The sequence below is a fragment of the Protopterus annectens genome, chromosome 11.part0 (assembly GCF_019279795.1).
Source record: "Protopterus annectens isolate FY-2018-M chromosome 11.part0, PAN1.0, whole genome shotgun sequence".
NCBI classification, from domain to species: Eukaryota; Metazoa; Chordata; order Ceratodontiformes; family Protopteridae; genus Protopterus; species Protopterus annectens.
This window is the reverse complement of record NC_056745.1, coordinates 1,109,779,536-1,109,801,590: the sequence shown is the minus strand read 5'-3', so window position 1 is coordinate 1,109,801,590 and position 22,055 is coordinate 1,109,779,536. Positions and strand designations below refer to the sequence as shown.

Sequence of the window (22,055 nt, the reverse complement as noted above, 5' to 3'; positions counted from 1 at the left end):
ATAAACTTACTAAGCTGGACATTAATCCCTATATCACTCGATGGGTTGCCAACTGGCTTACTGACAGAACCCACACTGTAAAAGTAGCTGACTCCAAATCCAGCTCCAGACAAGTGACAAGTGCAGTACCTCAGTGTTCAGTCCCGAGACCGCTCTTGTTTGGCATCTACTTCTCTGAAGTACTGGCCAACATTAAGGGACTCTGGCTAACAACGTTCGCAGATGACTGCAAACTGGTAGCCATTATTGAATCCCCAAATGATGTGGATATTCTACAAAAGGGCCGTACAGAAACAGATGCTTGGTGCCAGAGCCATGGGCTCCAGCTCAATGCCAAGAAATGTACAGTTATCCCCTTTGGGAAAAAACATGTACCCATGAATTACCACATAGGTGGCAGTAGACTAAACACTGAAAGTGTGATAAGAGACTTAGGGACACAGGTGGACAGTGGTCTCACCTTCGATAACCACATCGCCACAACAGTCAGGAAATCCTTCTATGTGGCACACCTCATCACTAAGGGCTTTTCATCCAGAAAAAAGGAGGTCATTGTCCCACTGTACTCATCCCTCATTAGATCCATTATTGAATACAACACCCCGTTTGGTATGTACCTATCAAGACATCTGTAACAACTGGTAAAGCCACAAAAATACCTCACTAAAGGAATCACAGGCCTAAAGCAGATGCCCTATGCTGACCATCTAAAAAATCTCCAGCTATACTCTGTCACATATTGTCTACTCAGAGGCAATCTCTGCTTAACATACAAGGCCATGTCAAACCCAGAGCTGTTGGACATGCTACACTTAAAGAAATCCCGATCCCTTAGAGTCACATGCTCCAGGGATCTAAACCTTGTTATTACAATGGACTAAACATGCAGGAGGGATAGGTTCCTGACCCAGAGACTCCTCAGACTCTGGAATAGACTGCCCATACTACATGTCAAGCTGAGTGCCTCTTTGGCCCTTTTCAAAAGGAACCTTGTTGATTGGATGGGAGATAGGAAATTCACCCCGGGGATCACGTCAGTCGCCTTGCTAGACAGGGGTCCAGGGAATTAAATATTGTGGGAAGAAATAGCCAGAGAATTGTTATGGCTAGGCTCGTATAGGCCCTAGGGCCAATAGCCTAGTACCAACCTATGAACCAATAGCTGTAGTTGTCCCAAACTGGAGTGCACCAGTCAATTCTGATACTGTGTGAGTTAGAGGAAGTCTATGGTAATTATCCTTGGCCAATACCAATAGAAGGGAGAATCAAGACTGCCCGAGCCAACAGGAGGTCACAACAATGATCTTTGGCATTTCTTTCTGAACCTTCAGAAGTATTTTGTGAATCAGTAAACAGGGTGGAAATATAAACAGCGTCCAATTGTATGAGAATTCATCTCTCCTCTAAAGCATGGCTGCAAGGATGTCTGCAACAGAATTTCTCAAGATGTCTGTTTTGAAAGGACCAAACAAATCTATTGGAAGTAGTTTCCCACATCTGAACTAGATCCTAGAACACCACTGTGTTGACCTGCCACTCATGCAGATCTGCCTGTGATCTGCTTAGTCTGTCTGTCATGACATTTTGCTCCGACTGGAAGTATGATGCCTGAAGAGTCAGAGAATGCTGTAAATCCAGCTCCCAGGCCATCACTGTTAACTGGCACAGAAGATATGACCTTGACATCCCCTTGTTAGTTGATCGAGCAGATCACTATGGTGCTGTCCGTAACCACCTGAAGAGGAACAGGAGTCCAAAAGTGGTGAAGAACTTTCAAACTGTGTAGCACTGCCAACACCTCCTTGCTACTGATGTGCTTCTATGCATCCTTGGGCCCCTAAGTGGCCTGTACTTGCACTCTCATTGACACAGCTTTTCAAAAGAAGCTGGATGAATCTGTCTAGAAGAGAATTCCTGGACTGATACTCAGTTGTGCTTTCCACCACTGTAACTCTAGTCTGATGAAGGGCAGCACCAATAACATAGATTCCAGTGAATGCCAGTGCTGGGTTCAACAATATCACTGAATTTTCCATGTGTGGAGATGGCCCAGTGCTATTGTGAGAATCATGGACACCATAAGTCCTAGAATGTGTAGGAAGTCTCTTTCCAAGGTGAAGTCCTCCTGGAGAATTCTTGAAACACCATCTTAAAAGATAGGATGTTATCTTTGGGAAGAAAGGCCATTCTTTTGTTGGAGTCAATTAAGCAACCCAGGACGGTGAGCCTTTGTGAGGTGTCAGGCATTACTTCCAAAGATTCAACTTGATCCCTAGGTGGGAGAATAATGACGAGATCTTCTCTAGTGATTCCAAATACTTGAAAACTGATCTGCACAGATCAGTAAGTGTTCCATATAAGGAAAGATGTGAATGACAAGAGGAATCAGGCAGTGAGCCACTACTGGGGTAAGGTATTTGGTAAACACTCAGGGCCACAGTGGACAGCCCAAAGGGCAATGCAGAGAACTGATAATGCAATCCAGACACAGCAAATCTCAGATACCTCCTGAATTGATAAGCAATGGGGATGTGGCAGCATGCATACATCAAATTCAGGGTCACCATGAAGCAATGGCTCAACAAAAGAGGAAGCACTGTCTGCAGAGTGAGCATCTTGAACTTGGGGACCTTGATAAAGGTATTCAGAAAGGATAGGTCCAACACCTGTTTCCATGACAGCTCTTTTTTGTGACCCAGGAAAATTTTGGAGTAGAAACCTTTCATTTTTCCAAAGGAGGGCCAGTTTTATGATCCCTGAGTCAAGCATTTGCTGGAGTACAGGAAGAAATAACAATGTCTTGTCCAGCATGCCCTTAAACTGAGGTGGATGTTCCTTCCACTGCTATCTGTAACCACTGGCAACAATGTTGATCACCCAAATGTCAGAATCTACTGATGGCCTGGCTGCCTCATTGAGAGCTAACTTCTGAGATAAGGCACCCAGAGGTGAAACTGGGAAAGAAAGGTTCTGCATCGCAGCTCAGTCATACGTTGAAAGGGTGTGGGGTCTATTCTAATTTGTGAAAGGAACATCTTTTATTAGGTTTGCAGAGTTCTCATCCTGCCATTTACTTTTTGTGCCTTGGATTTTGTTCAGCTGTGACTTCTATTTGTGTAGTTACTGAAAATTATCCTGTATAATCCAAGGAAACTTGGGAATATGGAACATTTTAGATGCCGCTTGCATAAGTTTACCTCTCTCACCCCAGTGTTACAGGATCTGATTAGCTACTGTACCAAACACACAATTAGAATTAAGTGGAGCATTCATAACCTCATTTTTTTAACTCATCAGAAAACTTTTGACTGTGCAACTAGGCATACCTCCTTATCTGCATAAACATCACTGCATTTCTAGAAATGATATCAGCCCCTTCCAAAGCACTCTTTAAAGCATGTTTAGACATTTGAGAAACATTTGACACAATATCTTTGAAACGGGCATTTTGTTTAGTGGGTAACAATGGAGTGAATTAATCTGAACTATACTTACACCTCAACACAAACTTCCACATTAAACACTGGTAGTTAAACACCTTAAATGCTGCCATGCTGGGCAACACCAGCTTCTTTTCCTGAGATTCTAGCCACTTGTCTAGCTTATTAGAAGGGACTGGATTTAACGAGGACATAGTATTTTTCTTGGAGGCTGTCAATGAGGACACAGATAAAGCTATGCAGACAAGGGGTTTGGAGACCAGGCATGGTTGAGCGCACACTGAAATTCTTAAGCACTTTTAAGGGAAAGACTCATTCAATATTGTAGAATTGCAAGCTTCTCTAAAACAAATAATGAGGAAATGTCTCTGAATGGAAGATCTACGATTCCCTAGAATTCAAGAACCTGATAAAAATCCAAAATAATAATAGGTGGTAGAAATGCCTTCTTTAAAACTTTCCAAAGTATAAATCCACTAATAAAAGCAGGGAAGCAGAAACTGGTTTCAGTCAAATCTCTATTAAAAACATATGCAAACATACACTTGTTTAAAAGCATGCTTAAAAACATGGGCGTGGCTTACTTGGGTAGCTGTGTTGTAAAATACATGTTTACTTGCTACATATCCCTTCCCCTATACACTAGTGTGATATCTGACACAGTGTTACCCTACTTCAAGATCTGTGATTCCAAGATATGTTGAATTAAATTAAAAACATCCTCCAAAACTGGGATTAATGGAGGGAAAATCACCATGTCCAGGGACTTACCCTCCAAAAGATCATATACTCTGCAGACCTCAGAAGCACCCAAAAATCACTCCCAATTGAATATATCCCTAAACCTAGCCAGCATTTCAGAAAAAGAAAACATCTGTTTGGCTTTCTGCACCAGTTCATCCCCAGAGGAAGCTGATTGTTTAGACTCTGACACTTCTGAAATGTCAGATTCTGATTTTCTTTCAAAATCAGGACCCCTGGATGGTTGAACAGGGGTGTGATCCCCATAGTTACTCATAACCCAGGTATGTACCCTGTAATCAACTGAATAAACAATGGATCTAGCCACAGCCACCACCTCTGGTAGAAACCTATTCAGAGTCTTCTGCCCTGGGACATGGGGTGTCTTCTGTCTCTTTTTTGTACATCTTATACTACTGAGAGGATCCCATGGGGGGTGGTGTATCAACACTAGTAACAGATTCTGTATCCCTGACTTCCCCTGCACCCAAAGAATTTGATTCGCCTATTCCTGAACCAGGTACTGGTATAGCCCTGGAGGACATGTCATACCCTCAAGTGGTCTGACAGCCCACTTAAGGCTACTGTGGGGTCACAGGCTATATGCTGAGGCATATTTCTTCACTTATTTCTATGGTTTTTAGGTGCACAAGGGGTAAATAGTGCAGTGGGGACACCATATCTGAATCCATCAAGTCAGGGACAAGTAACTGATCAGCTTAATACAAAATATTGGCTATATGGTAGACCCAGTAAAAGGATGGACAAATCCCACTATTCTCCCTCTAAACAGCAATATAAAGGCTATATTTTAGGGATACTATTCTGGACACTGCAGTTAGAAAATGACAGTATTTTCAGCAACACAATTCAAAGTAGAAAATGTATTTCACAAAATTTGCCCAGTTTTAACAAACAAGTGCTAGTTTCAGCACCAAATGATTAAAAACAACCTAAAACTGTTTTAGACAAGAAAAAAAAAATAATCTGATGAAAAATTCCACTCAGATATGTTTAAGATGCATAATGGCGCCAAAAGCATTCTGAAGTCTATTTCTGGAGGGGTTACTATTCTAAATACATCACTGAAGAAAACAACAGTTTCAGTAACACAGTTCCATGCAGAAAATACATGCACAAAAATAACCTAATTTTGTAAAAAAAGATAGGCTAGTTTCCATCAACATGAATGGGTACAGCCTAAAACAGTATTAGACAAGAAATAAATCATAAACTGATGAAAAAATACTCTGTCAGAAATGTTTGACATACACAATGATGCCAAAATTGTGATTTAAATAAAAGAGTAATAATTTTAAATGTTGTAATGCTGCTCAATCACCTCAAATAATCACACCCTACCAAAAATGCAATATCAGCAAGTTTTGCTGTCAAAACTTCTAAATTAAGCTTTTATTCAACAGCATAGTCTTTACTATGCTAGTAAAAGTAAAAACTAGAAGCATATACAACATTTCTAAACAGAAAAAAAAACAGTCAAAGCAGCAGAGTATACTATTCAAGCACTGAAAGTATACTGCAGAGAGAGGAAATAAAATATAAAATAGCTTCTTTTCTGAGCACAGAATCTATAAATCCAAAGAAAGAAGCAGTCTTTTCAGAGATCCTTCTTTTGCTGTGGAACTAGAAAACTGAAAGGGTTATGTCTGTGGGCCTCCAGTCTCTTTACCCTCAGGTGATTGGTTGATCGTACCCACAGACAGGTAGAGGGAGAAGCTCTGAGCTTTTGTAGAATGCCAGAGATAAGGTAGCTACCCATATGCCAGTAAGGCAGTGATTTGTTGAACATCCACAGTGTCTCTGTTGTTTATGAAGCATTCTATAAACATCAAAATATTGTATGGTGTCAGAAATGAAGAAATATATTTGTATTCAAGAATTTCTGTACTTCATAGGTCTCAAAGCCAAAATACTGAGGGACAAAAGCCCCAAATCAGGGACAGGTTTTAAATATTGTATATATATATATACTTAGAAGCTTGATAAGGGAAAAAACATGTTTTGCATTGGCCTGCAGTTTCTTAGGGATATGAATTCTAAAACTCAAATGTTTGTCATGATTTACTGATTGCAATCCTCAACAATTTGCTGGAAATCAACAAATTTTACAAGAAACTGACCAAAAATATGAGGCAAAACCTGGGACATTCTCCAAAATCAGGGACATCTAAGAGATAGCAATGCATTTTGAGCAACAGATGTATAATTTGCTGTTAGAAACCTGGTTCAATAGAAACACAGTCCAGCTGCAAATATTAGGAATTCTCTTGCTGCACTGTAATTTACCAGAAAACTTGAAACCTTAAGATAAATTTACAAGTTACTGTGACTGGAGCTGCTAAAAAGCCTGAAAAGGTACAGTGTGCACCATTGTTTGCCTGTTAATAGGGAAGAAACCTTGAAATTATTTTACATATTTGCTTTTCTAGAAGAAAGTAAACGACACAGCATCAGCAGTTTGACAGAAACTAAAGGATTATATAGTGAACCTAAAAGAAATATCACATTTATTCATCATTTGGTCTTTACAAGAGGACGGAGTGTCTTATAGAGACTACAAATGTTTATTACACGAAGCTAAAGACTTAAAATATGTTAAGTCACACAATTCAGTGATAAGATAAAATGTTGTGATACAAGAAATGATCATACGATGACAAGTTATTATGCAGAATGAGTGAAATTACAAGTACACAACTGCAAGAATTAAGTGAGGAAATAAAAGTATGAAGTACAAAATGTGATTCAAATACAAAGAAGACAACAACACATGAAAACAGAATGCATTGTAACAATAATGGCAATAAGAAAGAAAGCCACGAGGCGCAGAGACATGTAGCTCAGTCGAAATTCAATCCCCATCTTCAAGCATGACTTCAAGAAGAAGCATTACCACACATTTAATCAGTTTTCAGAAGGTGGCATGCAAAGAACAATTCTGTAAAGCTGTTTTAAAGTAAATAAAAGTGTGCTCAAAATAATTTGCAAGTTATGGACATGAAACATGAAGATAACTTATTTTCTCATCTGTGTCTGTTACACCAACAGTGGCATATTCTGTGCTTCTAAAACGAAAGCAGCTGAAGTCTGAATACATGTATGAAACATGGAGATAGAAGTGAACGTCAGAATGTTTGCAAGAAATACTGAGAAATAATAAATGAAGTGTTGACGTAGACACAGGTGGAGAATGCAATATTATACCTGAAGATTGCGTAGAATCATTGGGACTACAGAACACAGAAAAGAGAGGCATTGACACATTGCTAATACATTCAAAGCATATCCATAAATCCATTGTGTCAAACGCTATCGATATCAGAGTATAAAAATAAGGAGTATGACAAGCTGTTTCAAAATGTAGTGCTTAAAGAAACAAATTCACCTAATACTGTGTTTTTCTTTTCATTTGTAGAATGCTAGGAATGGTAAGTCAAATTCAGTGTGAGTGTTAGATTTGAACCAGAAGTCTTTAGCTTTAATATTAGGAGCTGTGCCAAATATTCTTGTGCCTTTCAGAATAAAAGTCTTTGCTCACTGAAAATTTGACAAAGGTCATTTATTATGCAGTAGTAGCAGTACACAGTGTAGGCAGAGAACTAGAATCATTAGGAAATCCAATAAGATCACAAAAGTCTTATATTACTGAAACTCTCTCAAATAACAGTGAAGATGAACTGACCCAAACTATAACTGAAAAATGCAAACTGGATACTCAGACTTCAGCAGCTTCAAAGACTGAAATGACTGTTCTTTAATAACTCTGAACTCAGAATTAACTCTGAACTCAGAATTGTTCTTTTCCTCTGTGATGGCAGAATGTTTTTTTCCTCTGTGATGGCAGAACATAGACAACTGCACTGTTTTCTGTAGTTTTTGGACTTCTGAACTGACTTCTCAATATGTGAACTGCTGGACATTTTACCTGACTTCTGTCATAATCTTCTGAGTAGCTGACCTGACTTCTGTCTTGCAAGTATCACTCTGTTCATACTAAACCCTAGTTGTCCTTAACCTTGGTTCACCAGCCTTATACCATCTAAATAGGATGTTATTGCAGGTGCCTGACTCTGATCTGCCATTTTTTGTATCTTCCACAAGGTCTTTGACATACAAAAAAAGTCCCTAACACATCTCATCCTTATCAGTGCTTTGACCTGAGGTCATTCACTAAAACATTCCTTTCCATGGAAACTGCACATCAGAAACTGCATGTAAAATGTGAAATATAAAATTAAGATATAGGCCTGTTCTGATATGGCTGTATTTCTACACATATGCAAAGAGAATGCTGTATTTATACTGGATTTATTTTGACAAAACTATAGTTATGTGAGCCCTAATCTTACTGTGTGAAAAGACAGGATTGGCACAACAGGAGTCAAACAATCTCAGAGACACTGTGAACACTACATAGAGCCATAGCAATGACATCCTTCATAATTATGTTGATCTTGTTTACAGGATTGGGAGGTTTTGTCAAGAGATAATCATAAAGAAATAAATACTGATGTGCCAGTGGTACAAAGTCAATTACTTCTCATAACAAGAATTAAGTATGAATCAAAATGATTGGAAGGTGTAGGTGTCATTAAAAACAGACTGACTGGATAATACGGCTACTGTTGTAAAGCAAAACAAAACTTCATTTGTACGTAGTTGCAAGAGGTGAATAAAATCATTAAATCAAAGCATTATTCATGACTTAAAGTTGAAGATATGCTCTTAACAAAAACAAATGCTAAGTTCTTTTCAGTACTAGAAAAAAAAATCAGAAATTCTGGCTGGTAAAGCATGCATGCATTTATTAATTTATTTCCATTCCTTAACAGAGATAGTCAAAGTGGTCTGAAATCTCTTTTCAGTGCAAGCTTTGGAAGAAATGCTTCACATTCAACACATATGAGAAATGCAGATAAAAAGTGATCAATAAACAGACCAATTCCAAATATATGGTATACTTAAATGAAGAAAGCTGCAAAGTCTGCACATCTGTCATTAAAAAAGCATACATTTCCTGAATTTCCATCTGACATTTCATCAGTGCAAGAAGTGCTCAAATCAGCAGTTGTATAGCTAACTGAAGGGTTGTAAACATATTCTGTGACTTATTAGTGTGGAACCAGGCACAGAAAGATCATGAAAACAGATTGATTAAGCTGTTAAACAAAGCAATACAACAAAATGTCATGTTAAATAAGAGCAAAGATAGAACAATATATTACAGCACCAGAGGGACTAAAGAATAATACAGAGAAAGAGCCATTGCTAAAACAGCAAAGTCAGAAGACATGTAAACATTGCAAATGTTTGTAGGAATGTTTGCAAAACTGAAAAAAAGAAAGACATAAGAACAAGGTGTAAGCTTTGAATGGAGTCACAAACAGAAAAGAAGGTTTGAAATTCTAATAAAACAAGTTCTAGAATAACTGATATTAAAGTACTTTGATTTGAATAAATTAGTTGTTTTGTAATTAGATGCCAGTCTGAATGGCATATGAGCATTAATCCTACAAGAGACTATACTAGTTGTTTATGAGTCAAGAGTCTTTACAGACATGCAAAACATATATGGTTAGATAAGGAAGCTCATTAACAGCTTGTAGCCTTGACCCTCTGAGCTAAACTGCCAGATATAATAAGTATTTATTTATTTACTGTGCAAATCTGATTTGGTAAAGCCCATTTTCAGCAGACTCCTGTGGAGATAAGCTCTATGTTACATATATTTGTACAAGCAATTAGCATGATCAAACAGTAAAATTATATTATGTAGCTCTAAGGTATATATAATTTAACAGGTTATCACCATACTAACTATACTATGTAGCATTTAAAGTGTAAGGTTATACAAATCTACAGAACATTCAGCATTAATTTACAATATATCTATATAGTCACATTGTGATGTTTATACAAAGACAGACTGTGAAGAATATTTATAGTTTATCCAGACAATTATTGGCTTGAGACCTACACATAGGGAATACAGTATGAGGGTTTTATGATAGCTGTTTGATTTTGCTGCATAAAGATAAGGCGTAGTAATGGGATTGGTACAAGGCTAGGACTGTTTTGTTGATAGTAATTACTTCACAGAGATTTTAAACTATAGATCAGATAAGATTGGAATATGAATGTTGGCTTAGTAATGGGGAAGTTAAACGCAGGGCAATTTTGTTCAAACACATACTTTCACTAAGATATTAAACTGTAGATTAGATTAGCTATTTTTAGTATCATCTAGGACTGAGTTCCATAGTTTAGCAACATATACACAGTATAGGCAGTCAACATTACAATTTTTAGATTTTTTGCAAGAATACTAAGGGTTGGTTCAGTGAATACAGTTCTCTGATGGATGTGTACCAGTTTAACAACCAGCTGGAGGTAGAGTATCTGTCTGGGTTGTAGAAGATCAGTAGTCATAATCTGATTCTATGCCAATAGATTAGCTAGCTCCATTCAGATTAGGGACTGAGGTGCAAGGCAGTTATGTGTTTGGTTAATGTGTTTACTTGTAAACATTGTAATTTTATTATAAGATTTCTCCAGAGAAGACTGTAGGTTAGTCAATATTGATTAGGCATATAGGAGATTAGGGAATAGACAGACCTGACATATGGTCTTTTGTGCACAACTCTGGTACAAGGGGTTTAAATTTATAAAGAACTCTTACCTTATGGTCATTTTTGAACTGTATATTGAATATGCTGATCAATCTTTTTTTAAACTTAATTTTTGCATTAAACATAATCAATCAGAAAATAACAAAATAATAATATATTCTAAAACTTACTAAAACCCAAAACTATATGAGAGATATCTAACATAATAATAATGAATATATTTGCAGTGTACATGCTTACCATCTACCTCAATGCTAGTAACATTCAACATATCTGACAGACTAACACTTCTAATCCACATAATAATATCAATGATCATTGCTTTCTAACAAAGTCAACCATGGTGTGGAAAGATAATTGGGTGTACCGGTTTGTTTAAAGGAATATAAAATATTGCTGGCATAGTAAAACATCTAAATCTTCCTATGATGGGACCGAGGATATTTTGCAGATGTTAACATGAACAAAGTCCAATAAACTTGTAAGGTCTTTAAAAATATATGTTCCAGTCCTAGAGAAATCCAAAATAGTCAAAATTCTCATTTTGTAAAGATGTCCAACCTCAGTATGCGTTTAAGTGTTCTTCTTAAATACTCCCAGTATTGCCTAATCTTAGGACATCTCCAGAACATATGGATATTTTCTGCTACTGGGTGAGCAAATCTCCACATTTTTTTACTTTAAACAACTCCAACCTCCACTATCTGCTAGGGGTGTGACACCACTGATATAATATCCTCAGCTGCTGATCATAAAGTCTGGTCCATTCCCTAAGATTATTATGATTAACAAACCTGATCCTACTGTCCCTTGGTGAAACTAACTCTGTCTTGTGCTCTCCACCTATTTGTTGTTAAATGCTTTAAAGCTTCTGCCTTTTTCTCCCAAAATTTGTTTATAAATTAACCTTGCCCTGCATTTCTGAAATCATCTCCACTTATCCCACTAACAAACTCTGAGGCCACTACCTTGACTCTTAATACTGTTTGTCCAGAATTGTTTTATTTCTACATAGGATATGCTGATTAAATCTTAACCTGTATTTAACAAAGTATATAAAAATCACTTAGGCTGACTGCATTAACATAAGGACCTATAAGTGCCACAAGAAAAAAAAGTGTTCCAAGAGACAACAGTTTCCATAAATGAAGAGCTCTGTGCAAAACAGTACTTGGGCCTCTGTTGTTGTCATTTTGTTTGATCTTATGTCTTATTTCCAAGTGCTCAGTTTACCATAAACAACCTGCCGGTCTATATTATAACAATGAATGATCAGATGATCGAACATTTTTATATCGACCCCTAAATCTCAAATATACAAAACAGCGAAGAACCAGAACAGAGATTTTTTTCCCAGGGAAACAAATTGCTGTTCCCCCAAAAAAAAAATCTGATTCCTAATCTCTCACCTGTTCTCCTTACTTCATTTCCATACCTCTCTTTCTCTTATCTTCATTTCTTTTCTATGCCAAAATTACTCTTTCACAACTCAGTGCAAATGGCTACTTAACAGTTTCAACTGTCAATGACTATTATGATAATCATTTGATTCCTTCAGTGTACCTACAGTGCTCATATAAAATGTTTGGGGTTTGCTTGTACAAATTATTTTGTCTTTGTTATCTTTGATTGTATACCCCAGGTTGAGCCTAGAAATGGTCCTTTGAGGTAAGTGTTCTATCCCAATCAACAAGTAAATCAATAAACAAGTGCACTGTTTACTTACTTATTGAAATTTGATTACCAGGGAAGTCCTACTATGTAAGTGCCCATTTTTAGATGACACCCTGGTAGAAAACCTCAAAAAGTATTGCAAAAATATTTTGAGAACAATAATTTTACAACTCCAGAAATAATACAAAAATTAATCTACGGTTAAATAATTATACCAAATTAGACATAATGTGAAAACATTGGTAAAGAATAGATATAATCTGTATGACAATGATTTAATATTTAGAGAACTTTTTGCCAATTTATTGAGAAAATAAAGGTGCGTATAATACAAACAACTGCAATATGAAGTGAAAGAAAAAAACAGGGTAATGGCATATTTAGAAAGAGAGTTGGGCTGAGAAATTGGTCGAAGTAAGGAAGTGAGTGAAGAAGAGTAAAGAGGTGTAAGGTATGAATAGGTACATGTTCATATTTAGGGACTTAGTTTACCTGGTGTTGAGCAAGAACAGAAACAAATTTTGGCTAGGAAATTTTAAAGGACTGGAGGGAGGGTACTGACCTGATGAATACAGGTAAGGGATTCCAGGCCTTAGTAACATGGTATGAGCACAGACATGCCCAGCAAATTTGATAGGTATGTGGACACAGAGGAGATTTTTGTCAATGGATTATAATGACTGAGTGGGAACACAGTTGTCTAGAATGGCATTTAGTACTAAAGTAGAAAATGGATGATGGATGATTTTGTAGATGGTAAGAAGCTGCGTATATTTGCTGATGAAGTAGTTCTAACCAATTTAGGCTTTTTACGCTTTATAATGGTGGGTTCTGAAAGGGGTATTTGCTACAAATTTCACCACTATTACAGCACTGTTCAAGTTTTGATTTTTGTGATGCCTGGAGTTTAGTAATAATGATGGAATCACCATAAAGTAGTGAGGGGAGGAGGTAAGTAGCAGCAGGTGTCATTTTATTTGCATTGTTGCAAAAGATTTTGGCTTCGTAATGCATCCCTATTTCTTGGTGAGATTTTTTTTATGCAATTTTGTATATGCAGGTCAAATGTAAGATTATCATCCACTATCATCCCTAATGATTTGATATGAGAAGTGACTTCAATGGTTGTGTTATTAAGAGATATGACTTTAAATTTTGCTTTTTCATGAGAGGAGTTTGGGGGGAAAGTAATTTGTATTTTTTTGTGTTGAGCATAAATTGTGAGGTACAATGCATGTTTTGGTGGTTATTAAAGCTTCCTGAGTAAATTTATGGAGATTTTCCAGGTTGTAACATGTGCATATGACTGTGGAGTCATCTGCATATTGTATTAGGCAGACCTGTTGTGTGGGTGTGTGAATAGTGTTAGACTATTAAAGAGGATGGGACAAGGATGGGGTCTTGTGATACACCAGTGATGACTGGGAGCTATGGAGAGATGGTGGAATGCCATTTTACTGACTGAAGCCTACTGGACAGGTAGCTTTTGAACCACCGAAGGGTGGGCTGAGACAGACTTAGCGTGGACATTTGAGGTAGTAGTTTACTGTGACAAACTGTGTTAAAAGTTTTGCCAAATTTAGAAATAAGGAGTAAACTAGTTTGCCATTATATCTAGCTTTATTGACAGCATCTATAAATAGGTTAGAAGTGTAGTGTTAGTTACTATGGGAGGGATGGAAGCTGTGTTTTTTGGGGTATAGGAGTTCTTCTTGCAGGAGATAGTTAAGCAAATGTTTTGAATACATTTTTCAAGAATTTTGTCGAGCAGAGGATACAATTGTTATAGTTCTAAAATTAGTATTGTCTGTTGAATTTCCTCCCTTGAGGGGTAATGTGTGATTTTTTACCAGAGAGAAGGGAACATGGGATTTCTGGACTGACCTATTTCTAAGAATTGAAACAGGATAGGCAATGTATTGGCTGTTATTTTATGATACTCGCTTAAAAAATAAAATGCCTAGGTCTCATTCTCCATTTTCACATTCAATGAAAACATTTAGAAACTAGTAAGTATATTAAATACATATTTAAAGGGCATAAACATAACTGTTAAAATTCTACCAGTTTGCCTGAATAACTGGTGAACAAGGACAGCTCTGCACAAGAAGTGTCTAAAAGGGTTAGGCTAGTTAGAAGAATGTTGGTAGAAAAGCACACGAAGTGCAGGAATGCAGGTGCACAAATGTAGGGAGGGGTATACAGTTCATTTTGCTTTTCTGGTACAAAGTATAGGAGTAAGGGTGTACAAACACAGGGAGGAGTATGCAGTTCACTTTGTGTTTTAGGTACCAACTGTAGGAGAGCAGGTGACAAACATATTGAGGGCTGTGCAGTTCATTTTGATTTTAGGTAATACATGTAGTAATATACTTTCTTAGATGAAGGGAAAGGATGTCCGAATTCATTTCACTTTTCAGATACTATAATTCGGTATTAGCTAACAGTTAAGTACCATTTCCTAACTGCTTGTTCCTCATTTGCATTACATAATGTTGCTCTGATGATGCCTAGATGTACAGAACATTAAATAAATTGTTCTGTAAATACTTTATTTTGATGTTTCCTCAATGTGTTTTTTTTTTTGCAATTGTATCTGTAATACATCCAAAATTAGTCTAATGTACAAATTAATATTATTACATTTTTTGCACACTGTATCTAGCTGTACATTTTTGCTTTTTTACCTTATTGTTAACCTTTGGGTGTATGTGTGAATATATGTTTGTAGGTATGTAAAATGTATTTTTGGAGCTTTTCTCCCCAGGACTCCATTGAAAACGGGTTTTTTTGTGGCCCAATGGACTATCCTGGTAAACCAACTGCAATAAATAAATAAATAAATAAATAAATAAATAAATAAATAAATTGCTGCAGTTATCCATTTTTACCAAAAGCAGCAGTTGTGTAAGCACAAATGTAAGACTACTGATACGTGTTTAATGCTTTTGATAGATAAAATATTCACAGATAAAAATTTTATTACACTGGCTTCTTATTCTGAACTTAAAGAGTATGTGTACAATCATTCAAAACAAGTAGCATCCATTAAACTAAAAATGCTACCACGAATACAAGTACAGGATGATGTCTGACTGCATGTTTAGGAAACTGGCAGAATGAAGAAAAATCTGGGCTCCAGTCTAAGTAAAAAGGTTTTAAAGTGGATTTTCTTTGCAATGTCTTTGAAGAGATGTAAAAGTCTCTGATATGTTTAAAAATGAATCACTTAAGAAAAACAGACTGGAGTTTCATTTTGCAGGAACCTGCTGATAAGCAATAAAAATAAATATATAACTCAGTAAGTAAGGAGCTGAAGAAGCAAACACAGGTCTGGATGTTTGTGTCAGATATGAGGAACAGGGCAACTTTTTAACCAGATCATAACATGCGTCTTGATGTTTGTGTCAGACATGAGGAACAGAGTAACTTTTTAACCAAATCATTGTGAAGAAAAATACTCATCAGAACAAAATCAATCGGAAATTTATGCAAAGTGGATGACCACAGAATGCTGGCTAGTGATATACTGGTAGAAATTAAAGTCATATGATTAGATGTGATCCAGCATAAAGACAAGACTGCTAAAAACTGGAAAAAATAAAAAGGATGTTTAAGCATACTGGATTCAACACATACAGTGACTTAGAAATAAGTCTTAATAGCTTGGAAAGGTTATATTCAAACTGCCTAGTATGTGCCAGATGTTACATTAAGAACAAAAGCTACAGAAAACAGTGTTAGGTGAAACATTATATACATTTTTTTAGTTCCTTAGGGTTCAGAAAGAAAAGTGCATCAGGATCTGTTCCTCGACTCTGCCAAACAACTTCATGACTTGTGTAACAAGTGTCAGCATCATATCATCCCAAGACAGTAGGTATGGTCATTCAGCTTTGTTGCTGACCTGTGGGGCACACTGTTCACTTATGGCCCATCACCTGCAACACTTAATGGTATTTGGTATGCTGAAGTGAAATGAGGGATTCATAGACAAGAACTAATGTGACATCCTTAATATGCGAGAGTGCAGAATGATTAACTCCAGTTGCAACGCCCTTAACCAAAAGCTAGGTATTACACCTTACTGTTGACTTTATTGCCTGCGGTGCAACTCTTGGTATGACAAGTGGGTGATGATAAACCAAATATTATGCATATTTTTCACAGTCTTAGAACTGTATCCAAAGTGAAAATATTTGTGTTGCACTCTGGGCACTAACTGATGTACTGCACAGCTGTTTATGCCTTTTAGGTTTTGCACATTCCTGTACATCATGCTCATTGCTGTCATGGTCACTAACATACACTTGTGAAGATACAAAGTTTCTTGAAAACACATGTTAGAATTCCAGTTTTCCCAGCATTCATTTCATGAGTAAAATGCTTCTGGGACCTACTTGCAAATTTGATGTTGCAGCATTTAGACTGTGTTTAGAACACACATAACCATGCCAAACCCACTTTTTCCAGCCCTCCCGACCTGATAATGGTACTCAAATTTTGAATACTATGCCACATGACTCTGCAGTATAACACGGGTCTATATCATATGAGCAAATCGCACGAATTGTGAATGCTCATAATACTGAATGTACCGAACCTCAAAGTGCTTTTTCTGAGATTGTGGTACAGTGAAGAATGGGAAATTTCCGCTTTCCTCACTGTAGTGTGATCTTGGAGTTGGAATATATATTTAGCGGGGGGTACAATAGGAAGTTCAAGGTCCGGTACATTCGATATTATGAGTGTACAACACAAATCAGTCTGCATAGTCTCTTGTACACACTATATCAGATTCTGTATACCCCAAACCACTCATCACTGTTCCTCTATTCCTGTGAAGAAATCCAAAGTATGATCTGTAACAAATAATGGTAATCAAACATAGGCTTCACGCACAAACACATTATAAATGACGAGAAACTATCTTAACTTGCAACGTTTACAATATATACTGTTGATAATCAATAGCTTGTTATTGCATTAAAGCCAACAACCTGTAATGTTGTTTACTATTGCTGCAAATTTGTATCTCTATTTATCATGTACATGATGTGGAACTTTTCTCCCTGGGCATCCGCTGAAAAAGGACCTGCGTCCAGTCGGAATTTCTCGGTAAATAAATAAAATAAAATAAACACCCAAGAAAGAAATGTCAAAGTTAATAAAACAATGTTGATCAATAAAGTATTCAGTTTACCATATCTCAACCTCAGGGCATCATTGTTTCCAAATGCACCTAATCCTTGCTATGAGGCTATACTGGACTTTTGTAGCCTTCAAAAAAAGAGACAATATGATAAAGACATCTCAAAAAAATCTACATGAAAGCAACAGTGTGGATTTTAAGGGCAATTTGCTTTTGATCGAGTTTAGTGGTTATATGAACAAATGTTTTTTTAACTTTGGACACCACTTAGATTAATCACTAAAATATGAGTATGTATATGAATAATCTGTAGGACATGCCTGAATACATATTTTCATTTGTTATGATGTTTATTTGAAAAGCTTTATGTGTATGCAGATTCAAGAATTGTATCAGCAAAAGAGCCTTTACACTTAGATCAAACTTCTACTATAAATAAAACCTGTGGCAGGGAGATTAAAATAACATATCAAAGAAACCGTGTTCCTAGACACAGTGCTTAGCTGATATTAGAATACTGTTGTAAATGTGGAAACATAAAGTGTCAGAAATGTAGGAACTGACATTTAGAATAATGTCAGAAATTTTCAAACACCCCCCAAAGTATGAAGATAAGCCCTGAAATGAGCGCAGAGTAGTTAGAGTGGACAAACAAGCCCTCACCAACATATATTATTAATGATGCTGGTTACTTGCTTCATTTTCTAACATTTTTTGTAATAATTACCTCCCAGCTGCCTTCCAACAATTAGGCTTCTCCCAACAAATCGGCCAATTCATTCCCCCAAGGGGGGAGAGAGACTAAGGGGGTAATATCATCCAGACTGCCATTAGGGTTTTTACTACTACAGCCCTACTCCTTCCTGGCAGATGAAGTGCATGCTGGCATATGTTACAGCCTGCTATGCCTTCCTTTGTGGATGTAGACACTCATGTACAGCACTTGAGGCACTAAATGATCTTGGATCATACCTCTCAGTCTTTTAGGTTGATGGGTTCACAGGTGTGCACTAGGCTAATGACAAGCCATGCATGCCAAATCTCTAACAAGTTTTGGCACCTTTGATAAGTGTAAGCAGGGGTCTTGGAGATGAAACATTTACAGGCTGCCTGTGTCCATTAGAGACACAGGTGCCAAACCTGGGATGAATTTCCTGTTCCCCATCCAACTGTCCAAATTACAATTTAATTGGACTAGGGACAAACTCTACTTCACATGGATAGTGAGCCTGTTCCAGAGAATGATTAGTATGTGGGAAAAGTGTCTGTCTGTCTAGCAGGTCATATTTATATTACAGGGAAGGTTTAAGTCTTTAGAATGGGTAATTAGTGCAAGAAATTTGGATAAAGCCAAAGATAGTGGGGGGGTGGGGTGGAACAGATAAATCAGGAACGAGTTTTAAATATTGCTCTTATAAACTAAAAAAAGTTGCTAGAATAATAGTGTTTGTATTGTTATGCATTTTCTGAAGGATATGAAGTCTGAAACTGACATTTCTGCTATTATTTAGTGACTTTACTCCTAAATGATTTGCTAGAGAACTACAAATTTTATGAGGAACAGGCCAAAAATATGAATGAAAAATCTGGATATTCTGCAAATATCTAGACACTTGAGAGGTATGTCTTGCAATGTCTGGGATACAGTCAGAGCCTCATCCCTCTGTGTCACAGAGCTGGGCATTTTTCCATCTTTGCAATAATTAAATTAGGAGTCAAATTTCTAGAACTTTTATTTTGAGTGCTACAATATTAAAGTTAATTCTTCTGACCGCATTTAGTGACTGGTGACATTAATGAAAAATGCTGAGAAAGTAATGTGATTTAATTTATTCCATCTGGAAATTTTCCTTGTCAAGATTCCTTTACAAGCAGTTTCACAGTAAGGAGAGTAGCAGTTGATTACACAGCATTCCTGAAAGGGAAAAGCACATTTTAAACAACATAATATTAAATTAAGATTAGGAACTTGTCACAGTTTTCACATCATCTGTAGCTGAATTTTGCAATAATCATTTGGTACTTGCTTTACTGCTGACAAATCTGCTTTATCTACATCAAATTAATAAGTTTACTATAAGTTACTGATACCTCCACAACGGTGTTGCTGTCCAGATGAATTTCCCCCTTCTGTTCTTTCATGTCCTCATCCACATAGTAGAAGATGTTTGTGGGCTTCAGCACAAACCATCTTTCATTCCAGTTCCGGCGTACTTGACCTTTCTTCCACAGATAACCCTGCAGGAGGAGGCAGAGGTGAAGAAATGACACAGACATTACGCAGGCCCATAAAATGAGAGACCAACATTAAACCTGAACATGTAAGGGAGCCATTATGTGTTCTGATACTTTGAGAGCAGGTTATCACAAATCTTTCAAAATCCCTACTTATAATTGACTTCAAATCACATATCATACCCACCTACATTGTCCTCTAGACAGAAAACAGGCTATCCAACAGATGCCAAGTTGTAAAAGTTGTTGGTACTCTCTTGAAATGTAAAATTGTAATGAGTGGGTACCAGAATAATTGGTGCTGAGCCCCCTCTTGTTTAACATTTACTTTGCAGACATCTAAGTTAATGTGACAAAAGTGTGGTTGACCAAGTTTGCTAATTACTTCATGTTGGCACTGTTACCTACTCATCCACTGATACTAAAGCACTCCAACAAGGGCTGGAATATGCATATAACCAGTGTACTGAAACTGTTACTAAACTACACGTATAAAAGTACATCATAGTAGTGTTCAGAAAAAAAAGCTGATCCCACCTCATATGCTATAAGTGGTACTCCTCTTCAGACAGATACAGTCATAAGAGACATGGTTATTTATGTGGGTAACACTCTCTCTCATTTGATCATCATGTTTCCACCATAGTCAGAAAATCCTAGTATCTGGCACAGTTAATTTCCTAGGGTATATCTTCAAGATACAAAGAAGTCATCTTCCCTTTTCAGACCCAACATCAAATACACTTCCCCTTTGTTATGTACAAATCCAAGCATATTGCTCAACTGAAAAGGTCCCAACTACATCAATCAAGAAAATTAAAGACCTTTAATCCTTGAACTATCCCAATAAATAAGCACAAGGCTTCTTATACCCATAACACTACTGTGCTCTGAGGAGATCTCTGTCCTGCTGTTGACTCTGTGAAAGACTCAGGCCTACTTGTCTCTCTATTTCTTCATAAAACAGTGGCTCTACAAACAGTAATATTAGGAACATAAATTTACACCAACAAATAAACAATGTGTCTACTTTTATTGCTAGTCTTGATTACTGGATGGGTAGATAAAAACATACACCACTGTTACAATGTCCAGTCTTGTTACTGGATGGGTAGATAAACATTTACACAACTGTTACTAGATGGGTAGGTAAACATTTACAAAAAGCCAAACAGTTCCAGAACAAAGCTTAGTTCATAAAACCAATACTGGATGCGGTATGAAACAAATCAAGCAACGCTGATACTGACCAAGTGTTTAATAAAACAAAGTTTTCAGGTCAAACAAACCCTTCATCAGTGTATTACACTGATGAAGGGTTTGTTTGACCTGTAAGCTTTGTTTTATTAAACATTTGTTCAGTATCAGTATTGCTTGGTTAGGTAAACATTTACACCACTGTTTTAATGCCCAGTCCTGTTACTAGATGGGTAGGTAAACATTTACACAACTGTTACATAAGGTCCAGTCCTGTTACTGGATGGGTAGGTAAGCATTTACACCACTGTTACAATGTCCATCTTGTTACTAGATGGGTTAGTAAACATTTACACCATTGTTATAATGTCCAGTCCTGTTACTGGATGGGTAGGTAAACTTTTACACCACTGTTATAATGTCCAGTCCTGTTACTGGATGGGTAGGCAAACATTTACACAACTGTTATATAATGTCCAGTCCTGTTACTGAATGGGTAGGTAAACATTTACACAACTGTTATAATGTCTAGTCCTGTTACTGGATGGGTAGGTAAACAATTACACTACTGTTATACTGTCCAGTCCTGTTTGATTTGGGAGATGGGTACTATTAAGTGCTCAGCAAGAATAACAAGAACTTTTAAGTGTCTCTTCTTAAAGGTGTATATGGTTAAGCATCTTATGGCCCCTGTGATCATTTTTGCAAGTTAGTTAGTATAAACCCCAGTCTCCTTTTTCATACTATCTCTCTTTCCTTCTTTATTTTTATATTCCTTTCCTTTAACTTTCATGTCAAAACTTTGATTCCATTTCCTCCTTTCCCCTACACCATCACTCCCCCTTCTAACATGGCAGCTGTATTCTAAATTACTTCTCTCCTGAATGTTCTCCCTCTATAGGCCCCTTTGCAAATTCTGTAACTTCTTTTTTGTCATGTGGAGCTTCTCCTTCCACCTTCTTTTAA

At 36.9% G+C, this 22,055-nt stretch overlaps 1 protein-coding gene across 1 annotated transcript in view; it reads right to left on the bottom strand.

The window, feature by feature from the left end:
- The window catches only part of LOC122815715 (differentially expressed in FDCP 6 homolog), a 762,040-nt gene that overhangs the window by 196,780 nt on the left and 543,205 nt on the right, over positions 1-22,055 (bottom strand). Inside the window, exon 5 of the mRNA XM_044088463.1 lies at positions 19,749-19,895. Within this exon, the coding sequence (XP_043944398.1) occupies positions 19,749-19,895 (147 nt within the window). The remainder of the gene's footprint in view (positions 1-19,748; positions 19,896-22,055) is intronic.